General features: G+C 41.7%; 1 protein-coding gene across 1 annotated transcript; it reads left to right on the plus strand.

Moving 5' to 3' along the window:
* The first annotated feature begins 102 nt into the window (after nt 1–102).
* On the plus strand, nt 103–18,234 carry Pss (phosphatidylserine synthase 1 homolog l(3)77CDf). The gene is made up of 13 exons (XM_075887229.1): nt 103–445; nt 3,369–3,460; nt 4,673–4,717; nt 5,109–5,230; nt 5,456–5,614; nt 7,611–7,762; nt 8,236–8,295; nt 9,067–9,148; nt 9,274–9,386; nt 10,166–10,231; nt 14,093–14,192; nt 16,618–16,677; nt 17,605–18,234. Exons 1-13 carry the CDS (start codon nt 276–278, stop codon nt 17,773–17,775), a joined length of 1,392 nt encoding a protein of 463 aa, XP_075743344.1. The 5' UTR covers nt 103–275; the 3' UTR covers nt 17,776–18,234.
* The last annotated feature ends 2,412 nt before the right edge of the window (nt 18,235–20,646 follow it).

Below are 20,646 nucleotides of genomic sequence, written 5' to 3' on the forward strand. Positions count from 1 at the left end.
CCGTGCTTCATTTTCGAACTTCAGCCTTGTCTCTGCTGCGTACGCCGAGAGGAGCATGCTGCCCGTCTCTCCTCTCTCTTCTCCAGTCTCAGGCATGGCGTGAGTCGATTCAGCGTTCACCAGTTCGGTCTGATCACTTGCTGAAGGTTCCTTTTTTTCTTTCTGTTTATCTTGCATCATGGCGTGTTCGGTTGTACACCTGCGTAGTCAATGTTGAGCCTGCTACCGGTTAAGCTCATCTCGGAGACGTACTACCTTTGGGATGAACATTCGCGATGACCACATCGAAAGGTGGTGTCGCAAAGCCTAGTCAGAAGCCCGACTCCTTCGGCTCTATCAACGAGAGAACGGTGGACGATATTTCCTTGGATTTCTTCTACAAACCTCACACAATTACGCTGCTAACCGTGTCTATCGTTGTGCTGTTGTACTTCGCCTTCACACGGTGAGTTCTTTCTTACCATCTTTCTCGGAGAGAAGCGTGTTGCGTCCCTTTTTAAGTCGGCGAGCAACGCGATCGCAAATGTGCTTCTTTTGCGGCGACTGTGAGCTCTTACAGATGCTGCCAAAAGCGTATCGTTTAGCATCTGGCTCTGTTGTTAGGCGGTGCTCTTCAAGGCAGCTGAGGGTTGCGACTTCATGAACGGCGCTAACATGTATTTCCATTGAAAAAAAAAACAAAAAAAAAACTAGTGCGCATAAACTTGCTATCCGTGGTGGCACGGAAGCGAATAAAAAAGCTACAGACTTGGAAAAAAAAATGATCAACTGTAAATGTTGGCCTTGAATTCGCTTGGAAACGTTCTATTGACAGAGCGTACTGCGTATATATATATATATATAAATCGAAGGCGCGCTGTGTCTATTAGCTGCGCTTACGCGGACCATTTGATCGTCCGATACCTCGCTTTCCTATACACCCCCCAGTGATGTCAGTTGCTGATATCACGGTACCTCTCACGTACTCTGATTGAATAGAGCCCAAGGTCCATCCGTGTGAGGAGAGAGAGAGCAAAAAAGAAATTAAAGTAATTAGCGGCTTTGGCGGCGTTCGTACGGAGAGGGCTACTGCGTGTAGCCCTCTCCGTACGAACGCCGCCAAAGCCAAAGGTCAGGCATTCGTTCTTGAAATTGATCCCGAGTTTCTTCGAAAGCTAAACAATGCGCAGATTCTTCTTGCGAAGCACCGAATTACTAGTCAAGCAGATTTAGTAGCCAGCATCGGCAGCACCGCGGCATGCTCGACACAATTTATTTACACGGGGCCTAACAGAACAGAATTGGGACGCTTGCATGTTCTAACACGGAACAGAAATATATGTTGCCCTGCAAGTCTGGTTCGCAACAGCCTTAACAACAAATAACAGTAGTGTGTCATCACTCTATTCCTTTTCCCTGACTGCATGCAGTTTTTGATCATTTCAATCACTTGACAATTATTCGTTGTATTCACATGTGTGGGCCGCCGGCACATTGTTCTTTTATCCGAGCTCTACTAACATTTTGTTTCAAATGTTTGACTTCTCTCTGTTGAGCATCATAGACTGGGAGTACTGTACCGTTTTTAGGCTGCTTGATCTTCCTAAACAACTGCATTTGTATTGTGCATTATTATCCCCAGTAGTTTATCGACTGCATTCATCGGGTGTGACTGTTCATTCATTTAGTTAAAAAATTAATTCAATTTGCTTGCTCTTGGACCTCGCCTATCAGTATTAAAATGTGCTGTGAAGCAGTGTACTTCCATCATAAAATGTGGAGAACATGACAGCACTTACTGTGCAAGAAACTTGAGCTCTACACAGCAACACAGCTGAAAGCCACAGATACACCATGGATCTATGTAATTTCTGCGCATGTACAGTTTCATGCTGTGTCAAACACCTAGGGACAGAAAGCCCATTTGACCAAAGTTTTCATAGCACCACATCAGAAATATGTAGACCTCAATTTTAGCAAAGAGGGATATGTAGCTCTGCAAGTACTATTGTAATACCAATCCAACAGGAGGTCATTTTCAATGTCAAGCAAGAAAGTACCCAGGTGTTATTCAAGATATATTTGTTAGCATCCACCAAGATAATGTAAGAATAAAAACAGTGTGAAGTGTAGCAGGAGCGAACATGATAAATATGAGGCAGCAGAATGGAACAATGATAATAGTGTTAACATTTGTGAATGCAATTCTGCAATTGAATTCTAAGGTTTTGGTTCGAACTTAACCAAAAGCCAGTTGGCTGATGGGCATTGGGGGCCCACAGAAAAGTCACAAATTAGAAGGCAGTGCAAGGGCATAGATGTTAGGCTTCATTTGAACTGAGAGAAGTACAAACCAAAAATTGAGTTTGTAGGAAAACTTGTAAATATGAACGAAAAGACATAACTACCAGAATATGGAAATGCCCATGCCTAAAGGGTGTGGACACAGAATTGAGGAAAAAAAGCAAGGAAGTTGGCTGCTAAGAACAGTCATTGAGACTAAATAGAGAGTGAGGTTTCATAAACAGGAAAGTTTGAGAAACAGAAATGGCAAAATGTGGATATGCGGAGGATGGAAGTGAAAAAAAAAAAAGTTTTACACAAGTGTGCCAAAAAAATGAAGTAACAAAATAAGTACAAGGGTTGCTGCAATTTGCTGTTTGAAGATTTAGCTGGCTGCCTGAGGACAAAAACGTGCCACTGAAAATATCTCTAATAGGATAAGGTATGTTTTTGCTGCATTGAAGGGAAATCCCGAATACCAAGCAAGAGCTGTGAAAGGCGTTCAAAGCTGATGGAAAGCGTTGAGTGGTCAAGATAAGCAAGAGAGTACTTATGTGGAAAAGAGGGGGGTGGGGTGGGAGAGAGTGATAGAGCCGGAGTTGTGGCAGGTGTAGGTAACATTCCGTTACAAAAATAGGTTATGAAGGAAGCAAAATAACTGGAAAGGGGTAGCCAGAAGGCCAGACCACAGTGAATTAAAACAGGTGGCTATTAGTCGCCAGCTCATTTTAAACAGTATGGTGGTGGCAATGATTGTCAGTGATGCATAATTGAGAAGCATCGGTGAAGTAGGCATTTTATACATAATGCATTTTAGCATGCAGTTGTATCGAAGCAGTTTCCAATGTACTTTTTCGGCACTTTTCTGCATTTCAAACATACAGACAGAACAAGTATTTAGTGAGAACCATATAAATTTTCTTGCAGACATTGTTCTTTGCAAGGGAAACAGTGTGCCTATATAAAAGCAACTCTCCTGTTAAGATGTGGTTGTATGTTACGTGGCCTACCCTTCTTTTTTTCCTCTCTCATGGTGTTGTCGCAAAGAGATGCGAAATTGAAACACTTTACTTGCCTTTGTTCTCTTTTTTTTTTATGCTTTGCAGAGATGATGCGAATCTCGAACAGAATATGTGGAGCGGCATCTGCTGCGTTGCATTTTTCTTTCTCATTATCAGCGTCCTCGCCTTCCCAAATGGTAAGGAAGGATGGCCAATATACTCTAGAAAGCTTTTGGAGCTACCTGAATGGGAATTGTTGATCATTTATAGTTTTACAGTGGGAACGTAAAATGAAAAAAAGAAGGATTTTGCAGTTGCAGCTGCTTGCTGCCACATAAATCCTTCACAAAATTACCCTATACAGGCATCATGTTGGGCAGGGAATCGCATTAACATATGCAACACAGTGTGGGATAAGTGTGAAATAACAACCAGGTGTCACACAATGTGAAGTGCATAACAAATGGGTTGTTTTAATCTTCCTATGCATTACAAGAAGCTCAGCCATAATTATTCGTTATAAGCCACAGCATCAACGAAGTGCACATAATGCGGGTGAGCAACGGGTACCTTGCTCTTGGTTCATGAAACGGGTTCATGACAATTATGATGAGGTGGTGCAGTTGGTACCTCGCTAGTGTTTTTGTAGTAGTTGTCCCCCAAGAAGAAAGTTTACAATAGTCTCTAGAAAGGCTGCTCTTCCAACTTTCATTATGGCTGTGCTGTGTGTTCCACGCAGAACTGACATTTTTTTCATAAATGTTAGTCGTCATTGCTAAACGTGCAACTCTTGATGCAGTATGCAAGAAACAGCGCTTGATTATGACGGGTGCCGCGAACACATTGTAAAGCTTTAAAAATCACTTCCAGCTTGAACAGTGATAGCATAGGGATCAGAACCGAGAGTAAAAAAAATGGCTGAATCAAGTGCTGTGCAAACAGAAAGCTGCAATAATTGAACCTCCGGCCCTTGCCACACGATGGTTTGCTACATTTTTGCAAGCTCTGGCTTTACATAGCCACATCTCCTGGTTTCCTTGAGTTAGCGGAAGGTCATCTTACATGTAGAGCATGACAAGAGTGGAGTTTAGTTGCATGAAGTTCAGTACTGAGTGAAGAACAAACAAATCCTATGTACAAAGAAAGATGGAGAGCTTTTAATAAATTGTTTTATATGACGATGTCACATTCGTGAAATGAAAAAAGTGGTGTGACAGGGCTAAGTACAAGGTTGCTTCTTTTCCATATGAGAAGTGCTGTTGTTGGACGTTAAAAACAAAATTGATTTTTTTCTGCATTTAGTTTGTGTTTCTCGTATTCCCAGCTTGTAAAATATACGCTGTGAGTTCATTCCTTTAAAAAGAATGTGCACAATGTTATTTATAAGATGTCCTTGCTTTTTCTTTCAGGTCCCTTCACTCGACCACACCCAGCTGTGTGGAGGATAGTCTTTGGTAAGACACTTTTAATATTATCCTCTGTTTTCTTTTCTGTTAGTACTCATTTCATTAGACTGGGCAGGTCATGTGAGCACTGAACTAATAACCAGTCACTTGTAAAGGTAACAAAAGGGGAGTAGAAAGCGGCAGGGAAACTGAGGAGAAAAGTTCAACCCCACGTCTCTGAAACATTTACAGTTTCATGCAGTATACTCATGCATGCAAATAGGCAAGGGGACGAGTGTCAAAAATGGCCTCCCCATCTGCATTGAAATAAAATGTAGGCTTGATGTCTGCAAGCATAGAAAAGCTTCTAGGGCTAGGCTTGTTTGCGTGCTGACTCGGCAGATTTGCAGCAACCGAAATTGTTTGAATTAATAACGTGAGCCCTCTTCATATTTTTCAGGCCTAAGTGTGCTCTACCTTATGGGTCTCCTATTTCTGCTTTTCCAAAACTACACCACAATCAAGAATGTCATGTACTGGTTCTACCCAAAGCTACAAAACTTCTCCATAGACTTGGAAAAGGTGGGATTGTAATACCACTCTTGTATGTGTATTTGCAATACTCGGTACCCAAATGTGGCAGTGTTTGGGCACCACTTTGTCGGAAAACTTGCATGGCATTGGTCTGAATAGTCAAAACTAATTTGTTGTGTTCATGGCAAATGTTCGGCTCTGAAACATAAACACTCTCATTCTGTCAGGCAGCAGTGGCCTCATTCGTTTTTGTGTGTTGTGCTGCGTGTACAGGAGTATGGTGTCAACTGCTCAGACATTACCCTGGAGAAGTTGTGGGCCCACATGGATGTGTTTGCCTTTGGACACTTCTTTGGGTGGGCTATGAAAGCTATGCTGGTTAGGCATTACGGCATTTGCTGGACGATAAGCGTCACTTGGGAGATCACTGAGGTAAGAGCTCCGGCGGCTCCGACGCTTTCTTGCCTACATATTCTTACTTTTAATTAATTCTTAAAGGGGCCCTGAAACACTTTTTTAAGTAACCATGGAATGAGCGCTCTGGAAGAGCTTACTGCCTCATGAATTAAACGACGCAAAAATTTTCAAAATCCATCCAGTGCGAGTGGAGTTACAAAGATTCGTTGCATGCTGCAATTGCATTCTCTCTTCTCTCGTCCCGACAAAAGCGCTGGAAGCTAGGCAAGGAGGAATGTCAGTGCGAAGAAGAACGTCACGCGCGCCTCATGACCTTGAGCACTTTTTCCTTTCTTTTTTTCTTTGAATGCATTACTTTTTCAGTGTGATCGCGCGCGTACGAGTGGACAAGTCACGGCCTTTTGCGGTAATCTCTGTAACGACCGAGCGTGCCATGTTCAAATCAGCCAATGGCTAATAAATGGGCTTACTATGAGTGATTTTTGGCCTTATTCCGTAATTTGTCAAGAGAAAAAAAAAAGCAATTTTTAACTGACTTTGATAATTTATTGTGAATTCCAGGCCTCGTGCTCCGCTGTAGTATTTGGCTCGCATGTTGTCGGGAGCTTCTACTATCGATTAACAGCGTTTTCTGACCATGCTCAAAAAGTGTTGCAGGGCCCCTTTAAAAGCACAAGCTTTTTAACTGAATACCTTCAGTACTAAATGTGTCGAAGGAGTGCGAAGGTGAAACAGCTGGATCAATGCTGAAATCTCGTGTTGCCTTCAGGTGAGCACTTTATGTGGATTTTAAGAGGTGAACATTGTTTGGCTTTAAATGTAGCATCATAACTTTAGGTGGAAAGTTCTGACACATGTTTGTAATGCATGAGCACCACTGTGAGATACTAGCAATACTTTATGGACATTCTAGTTATATGTCACAGAGTACTTATGGAAGTAGTTCAATACTGCCAATTGACACTTAGCAATAGGAACATTTCGATAATTCACAGGCACTAAACCATGTCAGTTGCTTTTCATGTCTGGCTTAAATGCCGCATTTGTCAGTTTGCTTCTCTGGAGTGTGTCCCCACTAGTATTGCTGCGTAGAAGGAGAAGAAAAAGCTTTGCAAAAAGGTTACTTGTGAGCCAAAAATAACGATGCAGGTGGTCTGAAAATTATTCCTGTTGCCAGCTCATTATACAAAATGGGAGGGTCACGGTTTTCCAAGACATCAGCGCCGTGCCCCCCGATAGCTACACGGTTTACTAGTCCTCGCGCAGCTATGTGGGCTGACTTGTTGAGGTTGGGTGGGGCTCCCTCAACGCGTCCCATATGAGCTGGGAACCAAACGAGTGTGTGGCTCGATGTCTTTGTTCCGAAGAATTCGCAAAGCTGGTTCCAATATTGTTTCCTTGGCAAATGCTCGGACCGCCGATATCGAGTCACTGTAAATTATGGACCTCCTCGATGACCCCGAACATTTGATTTTCTAATGATGGGGTCAAAGTGTAGCAGGTCTACCCCATGACAAAGTGAAAGGCTAACTTTCTTGTAATGCAGCAATTGTTTCATTTTCAAAGGAAGTTTAGAACAGTTTTATGTCTTCAACGTATGTATGAAAATAAACAGACGCTTTCTGAAAGCTTTAGCATTAAAAAATGTGACACGATAGAACATGCCCGAATAGAAAAGTACTTGAGTTTTTTTTTTTTTTTTAGTTTGACTTTAGCTTTACTGTTTGGCATTTGATTTAGAATTTAAGGTGTCAATTTCTTGGCACTTTAGTGCCTTTTCAACAAAATTCATTGCAAACAGGTACTTTGTACTGCGGGGGCATGCTCTATGTGTAGCTTTACACAGAAAACACCACATGTTGGCAATGTGAATTTATTGTTGAAACTTAAGTGGAGACGAGGGTAAGAAGTTTAACTGTGCATGCATGCCGATTGTCTGTCACCTTCTTTCATACGCCTCACAGTAAGGATACGCGAACGAAACCATTGTTTTTGTTCTTTTGGTTGACAGATGGCTTTTGCGCACCTGCTCCCCAACTTCAAGGAGTGCTGGTGGGATGCCATTGTGCTGGATGTGCTTTTGTGCAATGGTTTGGGCATCTGGTTCGGCATGCGCATCTGTGAAAAGCTTGAGATGCGCAGCTACAAGTGGGAAAGCATTAAGTGAGTTCTTGAGTGCAGCGATTTCTTGCTGTGTGTGTGCGTTTTACCTTGTATAATAAGCTAACTTTTTCATAGCAAAAACATCAGGATGCGACCCTTCTGTGTTCAAGATTTGTGCTAATTTAATGTGACCAGTCACGATAATGTTAAATTTAATTGATGTTTGCAATTGAAAAATATCAAAGTCAAATCGGCTAGAAGCTTTTTATCTGACTTGTGAGCAGTGTTGTACAAGTAGAAAAATGAGCATACTCGTCTTAATTTTATGTAACCATAGAACTTTATTTTTATGTGATCCATTTGTGCGTGTGACCTATAATCTGCTGCCAATGTAGGTGGTATTCTAGTTCCTCTGTCCATCAATTTATAGTTTTCCTTTTGCTAGCCTGCTCTATCTCTGCATTTATTAAATGATGTTGTTCGACATGTGCAACGTTATGCCTAGCACTAATGTGTGTTATTTCTCATTACAGGGACATACAAACGACAACAGGAAAGATTCGAAGAGCACTGCTGCAGTTTACTCCTGCAAGGTTTGTTTCTAGCTGAATAATTACTGTATAGGTATTCCTATTATGCATATGCTCATACGAAAAATAGTGACTTTTGAAAGAATTGGACTGTTGCTCTCAGTTACACGTCCTTCTTTCATTAAGAAACTTTCCTATTCTGCACTTTTGTAAATAAAATGTATGGCAATTGGTTGGGTGCTCGGCTGCTCACCCAAGGTCGTGCGTTCGGCCTCGGCCGCGTTTCGATGGAGGCGTAATAGTAGATGGTTAAAATTTCAGGAGCCCTTCATTAGGGCCCCTCATAATCGTATTATGTTTTTAGGATGTTAAACCCCACACAATATTATTATACTCGCTTTGTTATGTACCACTTGCCTGTAGTGCTACGTAAAGATCATCAACTGCTGGAACAGATCCTTGTACAGCTTACTATGTGTATTATTGCTATGTAAATATCTAGCATTCTTGATATCTAGCATTCTTGTACAATTGCACATCCCACTACAGTGCGAAGCTACACTGCTACTTGGTTTTCACTAACAGCTAGCGCCACTTTTCCTCTTTTTCATTGCACACTTTCGACGCCAGATGTTTTTTGAGCACCTTATGAAATAACTGTTGCATGGAAACAACATTAGTATTAACGAGAGTTTAATGCCATTAGATGATGCATACTCTTGATGGGACCAGAAGAAGAGTTTGAATAGTCCAATTTTTATTTTTAATAACAGGCTGTTACTGTCGTAGTATGTTGCATTGAGCACTCTCTCATGTTTCTAAATAATCGCGCAGCTGGACACACGTGCGCTGGATGGACCCTGCCTGCACCTATATGCGGTTCTTGGCCGTCACAGAGCTAGTCATTTTCTGGCAGGTGTGTCCCTTCTTTTTTCATTGTTTACTGAAAGATGTGTTTGTGCCCATCTCGTGTCTGCGCTACTTGTGTTTATGATGTCAGCAATGGGAACTAAGATATCTAATTGTAATTCATGACTGCAGGTAACAGAGTTGAACACATTCTTCTTAAAGCACATTTTTGAGGTGCCCCCAGACCACCCACTCAGTGTTGCAAGGTTAATGCTCATCGGCATCATTGTGGCTCCGACACTGAGGTCTGTACCTGATTTATATTTTTCTTTGCATGAATCATTTTTACATATTTTTATAGTGTACAATTTCATGCTCTTGAACATGCCCAATTTATCAGCCGAGAATTTGTCATTTCGATCGAACATAAATGTGGCACGTCATTTTAGCCACTGCAGTCTTGAGTGGTCGTTATAGGCTATAAACTGTGGTTGATCACCTTCGAACGCATTGCAGTGATCACTTGTGGTTCTCTCTGAATGTGCAATGTGGCTCTGTCAGCTTGGGGGGGAGCCTTATTCGCTTTTAATGTGCATAAGCGTGAATGACATTGTAGAGTTCATCAGTGTTTGCCATTTCAAATATTTGCTCAGAAATATTTATCTCAAACGTTTTTCTATTTTGACAGCAGCTAATTTGAAGCGGCACGAAAAACAAGGATATACAAAGTAACCTTAGCGATTAAAACTTGTCAGCAGTATTGCCATATCAGTGGTACCTGATAATTTGAGCAAGGGACCCTACAGCATTTGAAATCTCATCTGCTCATACGTGATAGTTTGATAGGGGCATTAGCTTGGTGTGGAAAATCGAGTTCTCAGAAATTTTATTTGCAGTATATTAACATTAATGCAAACATAGTGATATATGTGTTGGGTTCACCAGTATTCGTGCATAACACTGTTTTTATGTCGTCTACGTTACTTTCATTTCACACGAGGCATTGCGGTGTAAAGTTGTGCATTCTTCATATGAGTCCACAAACCAGTGCTTTTCTAAACTTGAATGCTTGATGTGCTTTCAGGCAGTACTACAGCTATGTGACGGACACAAGGTGCCGACGAGTGGGAACACAATGCTGGGTATTTGGGTGAGTAGTTGTTATACTTGCAATGGCATTTGTCAACTACTTGCGACCTGTGTGCATAGCTTCAGTGCACATAGGTGATATCATAGCGCTCTGGTGCTTAAATATTGGCTGCACACTTTGGTAATACGTGAACCATGTGCCTTTCTTTTTACAGTAGATTCCCAATAAACGAAACTCGCTTAAACAAAAATGTCTTATTAACGGAACTAAACGGGCTCATATGGCTGGATTTCTATGTGTTGCACAGTAAAATTCATCAGTTAAACGAAACAGTGCTTATTGGTCACCTACGGTTAAATGGCACAAACTCTAAACACAGCATAGACTCGTTCATGCCAAAGGTAGTCTCATAACCATGGCAACATCTCGAGATCGAGACAAGCCAATCCAGTAGCCATTCTCGCTTGTGGCTGTGGGCAGCTGTAGGAACCGAGTCGGCGAGTCAATTGTGCGTTAGCCCTATTCGTGCGGCTAAGTGCGGTGGATCACGGTGTTATTTCAGTCCGATAAAAAGGGAGCGGCCGCACCATGCACTCTTGCTTGAAAAAAAGCTGCAAATTCTTCAGGAGCTCGATTGAAATGGCTTGCCCAAGACGGAGGTGGCGAAAAAAAATACATCCCAAAATCGACGCTGTCGCGAATCTGAAAAGACAGAGAAAAGATTGAAGGCACTGTTAAGAACGGGACATTTACATCTAAATGGATGTGGACGATGCCTTATAAACACCTAAAAAAAGTTCCTTTTCTATGGTTCAAGCGTGCACGGAGTTCCAATTTGCCCATAAGCGGACTAATTCTCGAGCAGAAAGCTTGCGAGATCGCCATGCAAATGGGTGTAAGAACTTTGTCCTAAGTGACGGATGGCTCAGCCGCTTCAAAACACACCATGGCCTAGTCTTCAATGCAGTCGCAGGTGAGAGTGGTGCAGTCAACAGGGTTATTTGCACCTACTGGCAACAGGGGCAGCTTAAGGAAATTTTGATAAGCTTTGAACCACGAGACGTCTTCACCGTCGACGAGATGGGTCTTTTTTATAAGGCACTTCAATCAAGGACTCTCACATTTAAAGGCGAAGCCTGTAGTGGAGGAAAATACAGTAAAGATCGCATCACTGTGCTGGTGGGTGCAAACTTGGCAGGAGATGAGAAATTGAAGCTGTTGGTAATAGAAAAATAAAGGCACCCACGTTGTTTAAAAGGCGTTCGACGCCTTCTCGTTGCGTATCATGGGAACGGAAGAGCGTAAATGAGCATGGCCATTTTCGAAAACTGGCTTCGGGAGGAAGATGCAGGATTTACGAGGCAAGGCAGGAAGGTTGTCTTCATCGTGGATAATTGCCCAGCTCACGGTCATGTTCAAGGACTCCAAGCCATCACTCTAGAGTTCTTGCCAGCCAATGCAACAGCAGCGATCCAGCCAATGGATCAAGGTGTTATTCAGAACATTAAAGTTCATTACCACAGACAATTGCTTCATCAAATGCTGCCTAGAGCAGGCAGCGGGAAATGCTACAGCATAGATTTATTGGCAGCCATCCACATTTTGGCTTGTGCCTGGGAGTAAGTGAAGGCAACAACAATACACAGATGCTTTCACCATGCTGGCTTTCAGGTGCAAGAAAGCTGTACCTGATGAAGAAGAAAGCCCTGCTGATCCCGACATTGAGACAGTATTCAGTCAGGTCGTGCCCTCTGCCCCTTTCGCACTGCAGGAGTATGAATCAATTGATGAAAATGTTCGTAGCTGTTGTAAAGAGACTGACGAGGAAATGATTGCCAAAGTGCAAGATGAGGCTCAACCTTCCAGCGATGAATGTGATGAAAATACTGCCAGTGCAGTGGTGCCACCAGACCGATCAGCTAAAGAGGCTGTTGAACTTTTGCAGCACTATTTTGAGCATGAGGCTTGTCCATAATTTCTAGCTAGTTTGTCAGGCATGGGTGCGTACCTTGTGAAAAAACAACTCAAGCTTGCCAAATGAACCACTCTTCCTCTTCACTCCTTTTTTTGTCCTACTGATCCTCATGAGTACGGTGAGATTTGTGCGATTTGAATAAAGGTCTTGGTTCACTAAGTAAGTGTACTTTGCTTAAATGAAACTTCTGATAAATGGAGCAGTTTTATGGAACCCCTTTGAGTTCCGTTTAAGAGGAGTCGACTGTAGTATTTTGTTGTTAGAAAGATTCTCGGGTTACTTTCACTGTCTAAAACTTGTTGGTGCCCCATACTTGACTAGCAGACATTGTACAGTTTATGTGTGGTTAGCTCATATACACAGTTTTTTTAATGCGATACGTATTTTTTTTTAGAAAACAGGTAGGCCTTTGTCTTCTTCGCAGCCAATTTCTAGGCCGAGGCAGGAAGATTTTGCCACAAATAATTGCTCAGGAATTAAGAAAAATAATTGAATTGACTTTCCTAAATCAATTTTAACGTGGTTGTTTATATGGCGAAGTTATTCTGCATCTCAGATTATGGCGACCCTAGTTATTAAAAATTTAAAATATCTCGCGTTGTTTCAGAGGTTCATCATCGAATTTCCAGACCTCGCTGCCGGATAAATCGAAACTAATGCACCGAGTGCGCCGGAAGGGTGGTCCATGTGCTCCATCATATGTGAACTTCCCTTTACGTAATGGCAGCGAGGCGCAAGACTAATCTGCCCCGGTTTTGTGTGCGTTCGTATTCTCATACTTTGCACATTGTGCAGATGCCCTCTGCGTTCCAGCGCTCATAAAGCTCATTTATCCTCCTGTGTGAAGGGGAAGCGCCACGGCTGGTACTGTGCCAGGGGACCGAACACCGGCCATCGCAAGTATATAACATCAAAGGCTTTCACCTCAATATGCGAGTCTTGCTCCTTTCCGAAGTTAAAATGACAAAAAAATCGGAGAACCACCACACACCATGCGTGAAGGACCATTTTTCGACATGCTTTTAGTAGCATGACACAAAGCCTCTTGCGCGACTCGCCGTCATTGGAATTACGTAATGGGAAAATCATGCGTGATGTAGCACAGGGACTACCCTTCTGGCGCACTCAGTGCGTTAGTTTTGGTTTCTCTAGCACCGCGAACTTGAAATTCAATGGTGAACCTCTGAAACAACATGTGATATTTTCAATTTTTAAAAACTAGGATCACCATAATTTGTGATGTAGAATAACTTTGCCATATGAACGGCCACCCTAAAATTGATAACAAAAAGGCTAATTCAATTATTTTTGTTGAATTATCATTCCTGAGTGATCTAAATAGTGGCGAAATCATTCCACCTTGGCCTAGCAATTGGCTGTGATGACAAGTGCCTACTTACTATAGTTTTTTTTTTTTTAAGGAAAAATTTGTATTGCTTGACACCCTGTATGAAACAGTTAGCGATGGCATATATGTCAAGGCATTCTTAATACTATATTAAAGTGCCGAACAAGCCCCCCCCTACGGTGAAGTATGATCCTACCAGATTTTGGAGGGGGGCGCTTGCTCGATCCTAGGCCTAAATTCAAGGTGTTGGTGAGAGAGCTGTTAAAAAAAAATACCCAACCATGTTTCTGACAAAATGCGTTATTTATAAAGCATTTCATTAAAAGCATTAGGTACACAGTCGGTGTGCTCTTTCTTCTGGTACTTTTTACGCTAGCGATGCTCATCTTGAAAAAAAAAGTGGCCAGAGGGGAGGGGGCGCTTCTCGTGTAGGGGCCCATTTTACAGTATATAGCAGAGCTAGCTGGTATCCAAGATTGCATGGATGTTATGCACTGCATATTTAAGATGGAATTGAATTTTATGCCTAGCTATTTATTTGGAGATAAACAATGGCACTGCTGCACTGTTAATTCTGGTAATCTGTCAATCTTTTCAGCGCAATCATGCTAACGGAGGCCATAATCTGCATAAAGTTTGGTCTGGAGCTTTTTGCTCAAACACAGATAGTGAACATACTCCTCTGGGTGTTTCTTCAGGTGAGCTTATTGGTTGTTGCTATACTTGGAATGTCACCAGCATTACACCTTGTAGACAGGATTGCTTGGTTGTGGTTTTCACTATTTTTGTGTGAGAAACTGTGAATGTTTGGGATTTTGGCATGGGATGATTGAAAGTAATGGTGCATTCACTCACATCTATTATTCGCTGTTCAGGAATTTAAATGGTTGCTCTGATGGGGATTCTTCCCTAGATGCAGCCCTGCAAAGTGCGTTTGCTATAGTGTTCCATATAGTATGTGGTGTGCCATATGGTGTATTCTCACAAGTGCTTGTAGTCTGGTTGGAAATACGTACATGCTTTCATTTAAGTGCCTGTGGAATATTGGCTGATTGAGACATTTTTACTGTGCTGTAGTGTTCCAGCGATGATCCTGTTGTCACTTGAACAGTGTTGCTCATTTACGATTTGCACAATGAAATATGAAATGTATGTTAGGACATGGAATACAGCATGAATTTTCATGCTGTGCCCGCTGTTTCTTCCACCCCTTTTGTGTTAATTTATTAGCGCTGTAACTGCATCTGATATTAGTTTCATACTTGAATGCTGCAACCCAGCTCGCCTCTCAGTAAACGGAACTTCTGTTAAATGGAACACATTTTTCCGGTCCCTTCAGGTTCTGTTTAATGAGAGACTGCCTACTTCAGTTCTCAAAGCCCAGAAACCAAAAAAGTAGCACATCTAAATTGTGTAGGTGCAGCATGGTGTTTTATGGCGCTCATTGCACCGTTATTTCTGCTCTGAGCCTGTGCATGCTTTTTTTTATTGCAATTTGCCAAACTGGGTTTCATTTGTATACTCTTAAGCCAACTGAAGTACTGACATGCGTGAGTATATAGTTTGTTGAACATAGAACACAAAGTGACTTTACTAGACAGTTGAATTGCTTTAAGTGGGCAGCAAGGCGTCAGGATTTTTTGTTTTTTAATCGCAACGCCAAATAACACTGAGAAAGTGGTGCTATAAATTGGCAGAAATACAAGGATGTTCGCCCATGTTATCATGTTTTGTAATGCAGTGTTCAAACATGCCAAGTTACAAATTTGTGAAATTCGCTCTTGTCACCACCAACATAATTTGAGCAAGCCCCAAAAGGTGCACCTAACAAAGAAAATTCGCGAGACATGTGTTCTCACTTTCTCTGGGAACGTGACCTCAAAATATACGTTCCAGCCTGTTTATAGTTGGTATTGCAACCTATACAAAGCGCCAGCTAGATTCAAAGCATTATGCACTGATCAACGAAGCGAAAAACAGTGTGAAACATGGAATAGTGAAAGTGTATTTGTTAATTGGATAAATGCTTGTTCATAGTTTTTTCAAACACATACAAAGATTTCATTAACAAAAGTTCCACGTCACTGTTCTTCTCTACCTCTTTTCATGTTGCGTGGAATAAAACCTTGGTTGTAACTCAATGCTTCGTCAGTCTCTTTCACTGTCCCGTGTTTCGCGCTGTTTTTCGCTTCGTTGAAAATGTACTAGCCAGCCCAAATAAGCACTTTATTATGCACTGATAGATCAGAAAGTCGTATTTGTTGTTGAGCCAGCATTCCCTCAACTTTTGATGTTGGGTGTACATGTGAACATTGACACTATGCTGCTACTCGATGCAAATAACCTTGTAGAGGTTTCTCACTCAACCACAGTAAAACTGCGTTTATTGCACCCGCATTCACTGCTGCCAGTGATTTGCTCAGTTGAACATGTCGAGTGACAGTGTTAGCGAAAATTTCTTGTAGTTATTGAAGTCACACATGAAGTACAGGAGTTGCGTACTCGAGAAACACAAGATATGTAAAGGGCACGATTGAAAGGTTCTGGTTCTAGTAATTATTATTAAATTTTTATTGACACATCGGTTTTGTCATTGTGTCAAAACTATGCACAATATTTCAGTCACATCTTTGTTCATGTAAGTAGGGCATTGAAACTAAATGGGTCTAAAAAAACAATTTGCAAGTTACACCCCATTTTAGAGTTGTAGACATGTATTAGGCTACTGTTTTCTGTCACAGTTTTTGAACTTCTTTGCTCAGGAAAGGGTTGGCTTTGTTACACTGTGACCTTGCATGCAGTCAAGTCTGCTTGCAGCCTCCGAGTGCAAGAGCAGCTTGGCCAAAGTGATGTTTCAGATAAACCAAGTGCAATTTTTTCATGTCAAAAACTTTTCTCTAAAACTACCGTTCCATTTTTGGCGGGTAGAAAAAATATTAATAAAGGTATCTCTGTATTGGAAAGGCGAACCGTAAAATTCGGTTGGCACAGTGGCAGTAGTTCATAACACTGAGTGTAAATAAATTGTGGATGCATCTAGCTTTCAGAAACCACACAGTAAGCATAATAAGCTCAGAAGTGACTTTGCGAGTGTGCAATGCTTTCTATTCTTTTTCTTTTCAGTTTGTTATGAGTGTCGCTTGTGTGTACGGATGTGTTCTTTATGCAAACTATCGAGGAAAGGTAAGCCAAAAGTTATAATTTACTTTTTATGTGACAATATACTCATGAAAACTTTCAGCTTTTTTAAATTATGTTTAGATGGGCATATGAAGGTCTCTCGTGCGGAATAAGAAATTGCAGAGAAATTAATTGGCTTTGGCATATAGGGTTATGCTGTCTGCATCTTTGGGACCAAGAAAAGTGTGCTGGATTGCCTAAGTTAGTGGCTAGTGACTCATCACAGGAAGCGGTGCTCTTCAACATCCATGCTAAGGTAGATAGAATCAATGGTCTGGGCACCGTCGAAATAGTGGATCAAGACATGTCAGCACGGCTTTCTTATGTGATTAACTTGAAAACATTACTTTGTTTTTGCTTTTTGTTTTTAAGTTGAATTCAAAGCGTATAGACATTGCTGCTAACAAAAGTAGGCCGTGACTTCGCACTGTAATGATACACTGCTTCACTGATGCATTCACCGCTTGCGGTATACTATGTGTAGAAAACTTCTTCCTCTCTCTCTTTTGTGACAGTGCGAATGCTTGAACAGCAGTTTTTTTATATTACTAAATGGTTGCATAGGTTGTGCCAAATGTTTTTGGCCCATGAAGCCGTACATAACATTGTAAGGTCATTATTAAAGATTTTAACAGGCATTATTGACAGTTAGAGACTAGTATTGTAGGCTACTGTTACGGACTGCCGCTTCCGACAGCTTGACAGTCTCTTAACTTTTGTAATGGTGTTGTTCTGCTCTAGTCGTTCATTGTGTGGTATACAGGTGTTCACTAGCACATTTTATATTTCTGTTTTAATAACGGCAGATTATCAGGTTCTATAAGCATTGCCAAGGCGCTGTGGCACTTAATCATGGTCACTTGAATCAGTGGTGTACAGCCCATTTGTGTGCTTTATTAATTAGTTGTGGCTTTTACCATGTTTATTTAGTACCACGACGGTGAAGAGGTTGCGGCAATGGACACTTTCACACAGCCGTGCGACAGCAGTTCCACTGATGCAGCCACGCCCGATGCCGGCGATGGCGTGTTGAAACCAGCATTGCCCAATGACCACACCGTGCAACGGCGCAGGCAAAAGCACGTGAATGGATCCCTGTGAAACCAGTGGCCTCTGAATGGCCAGCCTGACGTTGCCTTTTATGGCTTCTGTCGTTTCATAACCAAAGAGAATGTGCATACAACGCACGTTGCCGAGACAGCTGATCAGCTACATTTGTTTGAACTGCTCAACTCAACCTCGGACACTTGCTTGAGAACTGTGACAGTTATAGGCTTTACTTTTTTCTGTTGAGACAGGCGTGCTTACACTGAGAGTGGGAGGTGACCGTATGCGAGTATGCAGTTAAGGGCGCAAGGACTGCGGTGGACTGGTGTGTGAGTGCTAGACGTGGCTATGCCCACTTCAGACAAAAGAGAAAAGGAGCCTAAGCCTTTTGTGAGAGGGCTGAAGGGCCAGAAAGCATGAAAATGTTCTTATCACACTTTAGCTAAGCAAAACATGTATGGCAGCCCTGTAATATAGCGTGATGGGTCAAGCTATAAAAGTTTTGCCGATGTAGTATAGTCTGTCCTTTTTTGTTATTGTTGCAGCTTTGCTGTTGTTACACGCAGGAGAGTGAACAACTAACTTGGCTCTCCATGTACAGCTTGAACTGCTTTGCATTCGTCAGTCGCCACAAAGTGGTTGAGATCGGCAGTGTAGAAAATCTGTGTTCTTGTGTGTTGTATTGTTGTGCGATGGGATTAGTGTAATTGTCAAAATGTGTTTTCTGCTTGTGATGTAGTAGAGCGCATATCACATTCTGTCTGGGGGGGGGGGGGGGGGTGCCTTGAAGAAGAAAGGAAACATCCAGAAATGGTAACATTCCATTGAGGATATCAGTTGCATATGGGGTGGAAAGAAGAGGGTAGCCATGGGAGCCACATAAACTTCTTCAGCAGTTGAGACCAGCTTATGTTTGGACGTGATGAATTTTCTGGTGTAAACTGCTCACTCAGATGAACCATTCACTGAATACATCAACACCTTGCATGTGCTATGATGGGGTAGTCTTCGTTAAGCCCCCTGGGGCTTCGACTTTCTTGCTAAAGAAAGCTGTCCTTGATTGACTGCAGTTAACTTGAATGGGATTTTAGCTGTCTGCTTTCATTCATGAAATGTTACACTATAGTAAAGGATTGTCGATTAGCTTAGGTGCACTAATTAAATTGCACACACCCAACAAAAATAATACTAGAATATCCAGCTAGTGCTTTGCTGCTTTGAAGTCAAACCTGGTTTCTGCATCATGAAAACCTAACAACAAATCTTCATTTCTAGAAAAAGTGATTTCAGAAAACGTACAAAAAAAAAGCTTGGTTGAAACAACTGGCACTGGGGTAGGACTCCATGTTCATTGAAGCACTATGATGATGTTGCTCAGGAAATGGTTCACTATACGTCTTGCCGAAAGATGGCAAATCTGTGATTTTGGGACATTTTATAGCACGAGCATGCCCAAGTCCCCAAGGGCCTGTGCCAAAGCTTAGGTATTTCTTTTAATTACATGTTACCTGAAATATAGAGCTTAACAAGTAGGCATACATTTGGGACGGCTGTGATTAGTAAGCATCAGCAATAGTAATCAAGTAATTTAACTATTTTCTTTCTGAAATGTAAGATTTCAAGCCGATATTTGCAGCTTCCTCATGCTGCTATGTAAGAAACGGTAATAAAATGTGTGCCTCACTGTAAGTAAATGCTGAACGCTAAGTTGAACCACATGCTAAAGCTTATTTAAAAGTGTGTTGGCAAAGTAGGGCATACAAATAATGATTTAAGCGTACCATGTAAAAAAACAAGTCGGAAGATAGGTTGGTGTGTCGTCATGCTGCTTTTGATATTGTCTCATGAATATCGTTTCAAGACCGCTGTGAGTAATGATTTACACACAATTTTGCATGATGTGGCTCGTCCATGGCTGCTGTTGCTTCGTAACTGTCTGTCTTTGGAGTGCAGATGCATTTGCAGATAAAGAAAATGAAAAAAAAAGTGCCATTCTTGAATCATTAGATGTATTGATTATGATGGGAACATGAAACGTGTTCTAAAAGGGAAGTTCCGTGCCCGAAATGGCTTGTAGGCCTCCTTTACTAAATTAAGCATGATTACCACTGGTCCCCGATGTCCACAGGAGCTTTAACATCCAACCTGAGAAGAATTAAGAAATGTGTTTGAGTTCCTGCCTTGTTTTTTATATGACTGTTCCACCACTGTGGTCGGTGACTAGCTGATCATAAAGTAGTTTGGCAGAGCAGCAGTCCCATTTGAACTTCGACAATTTTTCGTACACACATTTCAGCCTACATCGAAGAAAAGTGAGAAATAACAATTCATCGTCGCTTGGCCTGTGCTTCCTTTCTGTTTATGCCTCTTATGTAAAACCTCTGCCTTTGAGCGCAGACATGTGAGCAGACACCATTTGTTCATTTAGATTTTTGCGCAGCTCGTTTGGTGAATATTTTGCCTCCCATGCTACATCATGTCTGGGGTGGTATGTCAATTTTAAAATTCATTACCTTTTGTACCAGTGACTAAATGCATTGTCAGATGGGGTAAACTTTATTTGCCCAAATATGAAGCACTGCGGGTACTCTCGACTCCCGATGTAGTACCAACGGCCTTCTAGAATGCCTTTGTCATGTTTACATCATTACCACTTGATGTCTCAACAGAGCTGTTCTGGCCATGATAACATCTTGCTGGTGAACCCGTGTGCACACTGTCACTTGCGACATACTCGTCATCAAACCTTTACTTTCTCAAGTTCTGCTGGATTATTTATGTCTGGTCAGTGGTAGTAGTGTCTTTCATATTTTAGAAAGCTGAACAGCAGTGCTGCTCTCTGGAAGTTATGTGGAGTTCTCAAGGAATCTGACAGCTGTTCATGCTTTCATCACTAGTTGTTTTGTTCTTTTTTTTTCCTTGTTT

This window comes from Rhipicephalus microplus, chromosome 2 (assembly GCF_043290135.1).
Source record: "Rhipicephalus microplus isolate Deutch F79 chromosome 2, USDA_Rmic, whole genome shotgun sequence".
NCBI lineage: Eukaryota > Metazoa > Arthropoda > Arachnida > Ixodida > Ixodidae > Rhipicephalus > Rhipicephalus microplus.

Coding starts and splice junctions, on each gene's coding strand:
- Pss (XM_075887229.1), top strand. CDS start 276: ATGACCACATCGAAAGGTGGTGTCGCAAAGCCTAGTCAGAAGCCCGAC. Junction 4,718..5,108: donor TGTGTGGAGGATAGTCTTTG/GTAAGACACTTT, acceptor CATATTTTTCAG/GCCTAAGTGTGCTCTACCTT. Junction 9,387..10,165: donor ATTGTGGCTCCGACACTGAG/GTCTGTACCTGA, acceptor ATGTGCTTTCAG/GCAGTACTACAGCTATGTGA.